This window comes from Xiphophorus maculatus, chromosome 14 (assembly GCF_002775205.1).
Source record: "Xiphophorus maculatus strain JP 163 A chromosome 14, X_maculatus-5.0-male, whole genome shotgun sequence".
Lineage (NCBI taxonomy): Eukaryota > Metazoa > Chordata > Actinopteri > Cyprinodontiformes > Poeciliidae > Xiphophorus > Xiphophorus maculatus.
Window position 1 is genome coordinate 7,814,566 of NC_036456.1, and position 8,931 is coordinate 7,823,496.

The 8,931-nt window shown below is 38.0% G+C and overlaps 1 protein-coding gene and 2 non-coding genes across 3 annotated transcripts; all 3 read left to right on the top strand.

Moving 5' to 3' along the window:
• Positions 1–3,409: 3,409 nt before the first annotated feature.
• Positions 3,410–8,565, top strand: rps4x (ribosomal protein S4, X-linked). The gene is made up of 7 exons (XM_005806410.2): positions 3,410–3,481; positions 4,044–4,121; positions 4,361–4,541; positions 6,228–6,325; positions 6,997–7,168; positions 7,261–7,418; positions 8,403–8,565. Exons 1-7 carry the CDS (start codon positions 3,479–3,481, stop codon positions 8,502–8,504), a joined length of 792 nt encoding a protein of 263 aa, XP_005806467.1. The 5' UTR covers positions 3,410–3,478; the 3' UTR covers positions 8,505–8,565.
• Positions 4,638–4,715, top strand: LOC111611276. Its single transcript, XR_002753977.1, has one exon. It is a non-coding gene; the product is annotated as a small nucleolar RNA SNORD61 (small nucleolar RNA).
• LOC111611275 lies at positions 7,602–7,674 on the top strand. Its single transcript, XR_002753976.1, has one exon. It is a non-coding gene; the product is annotated as a small nucleolar RNA SNORD61 (small nucleolar RNA).
• Positions 8,566–8,931: the final 366 nt, after the last annotated feature.

An 8,931-nucleotide genomic window follows, 5' to 3' on the forward strand; every position in this document is an offset into this window, starting at 1 on the left:
GCACACACTCACACACACCAATACTGGTTTTTTTTGCTGTTGATAAGGATCTCTGCTACGGTCATGGGTTTCTTTTCTTTTTGTAATGAAAAAAGAAAAGGAGCCATTGATGAAAACCCGCTGAAGGAGCGTTTTGACGGAATCCCTTTTCTGGCTTTCCAAGGGATTTGGTGAGTATTTCCTTAATAACAATCGGCTCTCTGAGGTGTAGCGATAGACATAAAGTTGCCCCTCACTGCCTCCAAATCCAACAGACAGACACTCTGAGTCTCGTCTTCCTCCGTCTCGTCCCCTAATGCGGTCAAAACAACATTCTTCACATCGAAGGGAGCCTTGTGTTTGTTTCCATCTGCTCCGGATTGTTTTAAAGTCGTCTTTTGAGTGAGTGAGTTAGTGAGTGTGTATGTGTGTGTGTGTTTTTTTTGCGGTCCAGTCTCAATCCCAGCTGAGTGGATGTTTTCTTTGCTGTGTGAACCAGAGTCCCCCTCTGCTCCCCTGAGAAACTGCCTGATGGAAATGCTTAATTTGTTCTCCTTCCTTTTTAAAGAAATTCACCCCTCAGTGAGACACAATAACCCAAACAGGGACTTTTTCCAACTTAAACATTGCTTTCAGTATTTCAGAACTGGAATTTTACAAGAAATGGACTTAATTTGTGTTTTTTCCCTCCTCTTATACCTCGTGGAAAGACACAGCATTACACAAAGTTGACTTTGAGGAATCAAGTTAGACTTTTTTGGCTTAGTTTAGCACCAGCTCCACAACTTCCAAGGTCTGTGAACCGTTTGATTTTGCGTGTGGAACCTTTGAGCTTCAGCTGAAATTCAAGTAGACCGAGCTAAAGGAACTCAAGAAATAAATTTTTTAAATGACCAAGCAAGTCTTAGTGCATCTTAGGGCTTTCCACTAAAGATGTTCTAGTTGTTAACGAGAGCTGGTGTTCAGCCTGTTCTTAACTGGTTCTGTGTAAGGATTGTTTTGCTTTTCCACCAAATCAGAGGTCCCTATTACGTCATTATAAATGTCTAATCCAATTATAGATCCTCCCCACTTTATTCTGCGTTTTTGTGAAGGACTATGTTGTGATAGGGCGGAAACGCAGACAGGAACTTATGGTGAACATGGTGGAGGTTTAATAATAAAAACAGAAATCTTACACAAGGATAACAGGACATGACAGAGTAACAAAAGGATCCACAAAGGACAACTGCACAAAAAGCAGAAAAACAAGAATAACCAAGAAACTGAACACCAAGGCATTACCTAATATGGCAACACTTTTCTTTAAAGCAATGATGAACACGGAAATTAACTGAAAACAGTAATAACAATAATAAAGAACCCAGAGGTGATCAAAGCACTAATGAAAACCAAAACCCCAGGGATCGAACCAAGGATTCTTCCTATGATTAAGACAACTTAATCACTCTGCTCTGTTTGCCAAGTTTAAAAAATTAGTTAAAAACAGATTTGGTTGCAACAAAGTCTGCTTTTAGTTAAAGTCACTGGATATACGTAGACCTGCTTACTGTCAATTAAATCTATCTATCTATCTATCTATCTATCTATCTATCTATCTATCTATCTATCTATCTATCTATCTATCTATCTATCTATCTATCTATCTATCTATCTATCTATCTATCTATCTATCTATCTATCTATCTATCTATCTATCTATCTATCTATCTATCTATCTATCTATCTATCTATCTATCTATCTATCTATCTATCTATCTATCTATCTATCTATCTATCTATCTATCTATCTAGCCAATCTTCTACTGCTCACGGCTCACAGCACCACACTGCCATCTGGTGGATTGTGTTGGGAAGTGCAAAGGCTTTGTAAAATGGTAACATTTCACGCTGGTTATGATCCACTCAGAATAACTTCACACTTTACTAATTTACTATGTTGTTCTTCTCGAGTCTTTTCTACACCCCGTTTCTTATTGAAATCAGTCTTCGTGCCAGATCTACCTTGACGGGTGTTAGTAGTGTTGATAAGTTTCAGTAAAACTGCCGTGTTTTACTTTTGGATCTTGGTTGTTCTCCGACAAACAAAAGATGTGAAATTATTCCCTAGTCTAGAGGAAATTTGTCTTCAAATAAAAGTAAAAATAAAAATAAAACCACAAGAATAGATCCAGATTGGTCAGTTGCATGTTTTCTCTTTGGTTGCGGAACTACATACAGCCCTTTAGTGGATAGTTAACAAAATAAATCTCATCGTTTAAGTTTAAAATGTAAAATTATTAGATTCCTCGGTCCATTTTTGGATACTTTTAAACGTAAATACATAAGTTTAGTGTGAACTCACTCACAAAAATTCTATCAAGGGGAAAGTCCAAAGATAAAACCTGCAAAGACAGGGAGGAAGGAGAAAAATGGGAAAAGGAAGGTAGGACAATATGAGAGTATGAAGAAAAGAGAACAGAGGGAAGGCAAAAAAGGAGGTAGGAATGTAATAAAGGAAAGCAAAAGAAACTAGATCAATTTCCATACTTTCCCAGAATGTGCAGGAAACCTGCAACGTTTGCTAAGTTGGACAATATTCAGTGTTTTATACCCTTTGGGCACTTCTTAGGAACACATTTCTCCACTCTGCATTCCTTTTCCCTATCTGGGCCAATCAAACATTTTAATATATGTATATATATATTAGAAAAAAACATGTGTTTACGTTTCCAAAACAATGAAGCCGATGAAAAAGTAGGTCACTAGATATAGAAGTATAATCATCCTCACAGGGGGGATTTGATTCAGGCGTGAATCCAGAGCAGGTTCATTCACCGCCTCTTTGGGAGCAGAGCTGCGTTCAGAGAAGGAGTTGGCATGTGTTCATTAGCTGGAGTCATTTGGCAGAGGCCAAAGCAGTCCCACCAGAGGTTTTATAAATGTAAACAGGACTAAAATGAGTCACAAACATTTCCTGTATCTCATGATAACCGAGAGTTGCTGTCAAGCACAGCTACATCTCTGTGTGCAAATCAATAGTTTATGCAATCATGCAGATTTAATCAGAACGGAACATTTCTAACAACAAAACGCCCAAACAAATGAACAAAAAACATTCACTCTCACTAGAAATGACTAAATGAAAAGAGTCTTGCATTTAGGAAACTCGCTTTGATGGGGAAAGCTAACAGATATACAAAACCACCTGACCACACAATCACAAAATAATTAAGCGTAATGCAGAAATATCTATAACTGTTTTTTTTTTTATGAAAATGATTTATTAATGACAAATTTAAACATTTATCTGCTAACATGCTCCAAAACTAATGCTTTAATGGCACATCTAGGTAGCCGTTTTACTAAATATGTACTTTTGTAGGTAGAAAGTGACTTCCTAAGCTAAAATGGATTTTGGCTTTCGACTTTCGACATTAAGGTCCCTCCCAGTCTGCCGTCGGCGGCGATATCATACACTAGCGGAAGTGAGGAGGTCCTTTTCCCCGCAGACTCCAACATGGTGAGCTGTCTTTCTTCATGATTCTGCTGTGTGATAATCTCTAAACATCCGCTTCTCTGTTCACATTATTAAACCATTACATGTTCTAGTGTAAAATAACACATATTAACTAACGGCAGATTTGTAAATTGTGAGGCAGCGGCGGGATTTTTAGTCTTAAACGGTGGTTTGAAAAGCCACTTGCAACCCGCTACTTCTTAGCTTAGCATAATGGAGGAAAGAGGTATGCTGCTGTTATGTACAAGAGTTTCCCCACAAATTACGCCTTATATTAAAATATTCATTTTAAAATTCAACACTTCATATGTATGGTGTGTCCTTTAAAATGATTTAATGAACGTATTGGTGACGTTAGCATAGTTAGGCCGCTTTTGGTTGTACCTACCCGCATTCATTTCAGCGGCACGGCTACACAGCAAGCTAACGCGGCCGGGCTAATGTAGTCTCAATTAGCGTGCTGTCAGAACGTGCTTTTGCACATTGACGATTAATATATAATTATAAACTTGTTTAGAAGGGTGAATTCTCAGTCTCTTGACCGACTCTGTCGTCTGTCCTCCAGGCAAGAGGACCGAAGAAGCACCTGAAGCGCGTCGCAGCGCCGAAGCATTGGATGCTGGACAAGCTCACCGGAGTCTTTGTAAGTAAACTCTCTGTTATTTATAATAAAAATCGCGGCTGGATGAAATGTTATCAACTCAACTGAGTGAAACTGATTGGATGTGTGTGTTTGACATGTTAATTCATTGCTCAGTGGCTGTGGAAGCGTTACAAAACAGACGGATCTCTCTAGCAAGCAGAAGTGCTTTGTATCTGTATTGTTTGAAAGTAACACATCTAGTCATCTCAACATCTCTCTCTCTCTCTTTCTCCTTCCAGGCTCCTCGTCCCTCCACCGGTCCCCACAAGCTGAGGGAGTGCCTGCCTCTCATCATCTTCCTGAGGAACCGCCTGAAGTACGCGCTGACGGGCGACGAAGTGAAGAAGATCTGCATGCAGAGGTTCATCAAGATCGACGGCAAAGTCCGCACTGACATCACCTACCCTGCTGGATTCATGGGTGAGTTTAGAGAGACTTGTTTTTTTTTTTCTTCTCCCCGTTGTGGTCGCGTTCGGACGTTAAACCATCGGGCCGGGGGATGTAGTGATTTCGGGAGCGGTGATGAATATGTGGTTTTGATCAGCAGTGAGCTGAAAACTCTACAACCCAGATCCTCTAAGAAGTTCTGAGCTCCAATTAAAATGTTTGGTTTTCAAATATATTTTAGATACAAGCTGGTCAGTTAGCTTGAAGTGTAATTATTGAGGCGTCGATTTTGGTGCTTTGTTTATGCCGGCTTCTTTTTAACTGGTAATTTTGAGGGTGGTAGATGTAGACATGCCACGTAAAAGTCCAATTAATTTTTGACAAATGTCAAAAAATCTGAGAATTATCTGTTTGATTTTTTTCTTTAAAGAAATCTCCTTTTATTACTATTAGATTTTTAAGTAAGATGAATTAAAACCGGTGCAAAGGCAATGGATACGTTTTCTTCTGTGGGAAGTTGTTTGTGGAAAATAACACTAGAAAGAGTATAAAGTGTCCAGAAATAATAATAAAAAATAAAATAAACGTTATTGGATCCGAGTTAATAGCCAACGTGGAAGGTCTAAAGAACCACTTGTGGAAGTAATTTAGCAAATATTTTTAAATTCAAGTGAGTTAAAAATTGGACTTTTTATTTTTCACTGAATACAGCTGTGAACTTAAAAATACTCCCTCTTTTTCAGCATGTCAATGAGGTTAGCCCTTACAGAAAATAAGCACTGAACACATTTAGCAGGCTAGACTTCTATGACATCTGTACTGATTTTAGTTTCCAGTAAAAATCTGATCAGTCAGTTCATCTCGGATGCAGAGTGAATTATATGCGTTGTTTTTTGACATCTGCTTCATCCAGATTAAAGTAGATCTGATTATTGACATCCAAAGCTGTCTTTGTTGCTAGATGTTTGAGTAATGTAGGAGTGATGTGAGTCTTTGCTTTATGGTGTCTTGATTTATTATATTATTAAACACATGTTGGAAGATTAACTGACCAGTCAACTAGAGATTTAATTTGGTGACGTTTTTCTCATTTGGTTTTAATTTAAACCAAACAATCTCAACACTTTATCTTCTATAATATACCAAAGCTATAAATGTATAGATTTTGTGGTCTATTAAAAAAAAACAAAAAACTGAAGGTGTATCAATGTCTTTAATGCAAGTTTCTTTAAGTTTTATGTAAGGTCAGGGCCATTTTTAGAAACTATTTGGGATAATCTCTTATTTTAAAGCACACATCTGCTACTTATCAGGTAACCTGCTGCTCATTTATTTGGTCTTACTTGTTGAGCTCCAGTGGAACAAATTAATTTTTTTGCTAAAAGCGGACGTGGCAGCAAGGAATAGCTTGATAAAATCATCGCCACACACACCTGCTCATTAACATGGTGGCTAGTTTCAGATCCTAATTGAGCAAAGTTGTTCCTGCTCATTTTTAGTTAAGGTTCCTGAGATTCTTTGTCAGCTGTGGACAAAATAAAAACATCCCTCCTCATTTCTTCACTGCATATCTGCGTTATATTGAGGCAGCAGTGTTTTAACTAAAATCCCACACCAAGCACTGGGTCACTCTCTCTGTAGTTGGTGGTTGTTTATGACTTCTTGTTGGCTGATCGACGGAATCGTGTGAAATTAAACAATGTTTTCTGATTCCTTCAGATGTTATCAGCATCGAGAAGACCGGTGAGCACTTCCGTCTGATATATGATGTGAAGGGACGTTTCACCGTCCACCGCATCACCGCCGAGGAGGCCAAGGTGAGAGCCGAGCCTCGAACATCAGAATATTATTTTATTTTTTCACCAATTCACTCCTTGAGTTTCCATAGTTTAGAGTGTTGTCTATGAATTTGGGTTAAATCTATGGTGAAATATGAGGGTCAGGCAAAGATATTCTTTTTTTATTTTGAAGAGCATAAACTCATGTTACAAGAATACTTGTAGTCATATGACAGTAAAGTCAAAATAATACAAAAAATAGTCATATTACCAGATTGAAGGGAATATTAGGAGAATTGAGGAGACGTCTAATACAATAACACAACTTTTTTTTCTAATTTAAGCAACTTTTTTCTCAAATGTAAGACTATATCCTGGTAAAATTCTGTCTATATTCTGTTATTATGACCATGTTCTCGTAATTAAAATAAATGTCCTGACATAATACATCTACATAATACGCCATTGTACAACTCTTTTTATATATTTATATATATATATAGCCATTTATTTGTCTTTTAGAAAAGAAAGCAGAGAAGGAAAAAAACGTCTTTATTTCGAAGCTATATTGCCCAGCTCTAGGCATAACAAGTATTGACTAGTTTGTTATAAAATGCCTGAAACTCCTAATGTTTCTGGTTTTCGATTATATAAAAGCAGCAGAAATGTCTCTGCCTAACTCTGCTGTGGATCGTCTCTTCTCTCTGCAGTACAAGCTGTGCAAGGTGAAGAAAATCCTCATCGGCACCAAAGGAATCCCCCACCTGGTGACCCATGACGCCCGCACCATCCGCTACCCTGACCCCCTCATTAAGGTCAACGACACAGTCCGCATCGACCTGGAAACCGGCAAGATCACAGATTTTATCAAGTTTGACACTGGTAGGTGTGACTCTTAACTCAAACGCCACTGTTCCCTCTCTAACGTTGTTTTATTGACTTTAACCCGGTTCCTTCTGCTCTCCTGTCTCCAGGTAACCTGTGCATGGTGACCGGTGGCGCTAACTTGGGGCGTATTGGTGTCATCACCAACAGGGAGCGTCACCCCGGCTCCTTCGACGTGGTGCACGTCAAGGACACCACAGGCAACAGCTTTGCTACCAGGCTCTCCAATATCTTTGTCATTGGCAAGGTGAGCAAATTCAGACTTGGACCGTCATCATCGCTGTCCTTGTTTTGTGTTGGGATGTAAAATAAGCAGGTTAATTAAATCACCTGAAAGCAACAAGCTTTCTCATGTCTTTGACTTCCAAATTGGGTTAAATGACTTTCTGGATTCTTGTTCAGGTGACTTTTTGAGACACGTCATTTTGGAGCAATGATGATCATTAATGGTTTTGATCAACAGTGAAAAAATCTTACCAATTCCTCTAAGAAGTTCTGAGCTCCATGACCCACACAGCTGTTTGTACACTTTATATCAAACAGGTTGTCAGTGCATCCTTAGAGTCTTAATTTCAATTATCTAAAATAATGGTCTTAAAATGTTACAGTCTATGGATAATATGTAAGTTGGCCTTAAATACGTTAATCACAGTTCTTAAATTTTGTTGTGAAAGGACAATTTAATCTCATATAGTCTATGTGGCTTATTTTTCTTCAGTTGCACATAGACATCTTCATTATGTTCTGAGACTAGTTGGTTAAGGCTACCCCTAGTAAACCCTTGCTAGCTAGCTAGCTGTCTGCCATTCAAGTGTAAAACATTTCCACTTTGCTGGATGACGTTCATCTTTGGTACTGGCTCTTCTGGTGCCAACCCATGCGGTCCATTGTGTGAAAAGCTTGGCACTACAATATAAAATATTTAATGTTCCTTTGTACATATACTGTGATACAGGTCTTAAATGTTATTCATGGTGGTCTTAAGAAGCCTTAAATTTGAATTTATGAAACCTGTCGAATCTCTTGTCAAATATATTGCTAATATTTGTATACTGTAAATCTATAAACACCATAGCAAAGTTCCAGATAGTGAATTGGTGAAAATATGTGGGTAAAATAATTTGAAAGAAGATGATAAAATGATTTGGTATGTACTTGATGTGTTTCTTTTTTATTATGAATCCATTTTTACCAATCTAAATGGTTGTGATCTTACCTCTTCTGGTTCCAGGGCAACAAGGCCTGGGTGTCTGTGCCCAGAGGAAAGGGAATCCGTCTGACCATTGCCGAGGAGAGAGACAAGAGGCTGGCTGCCAAACAAGGCAGCAGCTAAACTGGCCCCTAAACAGACAGCCTGACCCTGGTTTTCAAATAAAATCTTATTTACAAAAGAATTATTGTTTTTGTGGCACTTTACTTTACATAAGGTAAATGTATACATATAGTGTACATAGTATTCTTAACTACTTGATGTCTCAAATATTAAATGCATGGCAAAGTATGAGTGATTAAGCCTGAAATAGTTCACTCATTAATGAATCTTTGTGCCTTTCACTTTCTAAAATGACAATATGCTACATTGGTGGAGATCTTTTCTCTTTGTCATGACTTGGTGACACTTTTAAAAAGATATATAGTACATATTTTTCTAAAAGTTGCATATAATTTTTAATCACAGACAAAAATCCTTGTCTGATTTTTTTTTTCCATACAAGCTGCTGATCATATGTACCTAGTAGTGTCTAGCTAGTGTTAATTAC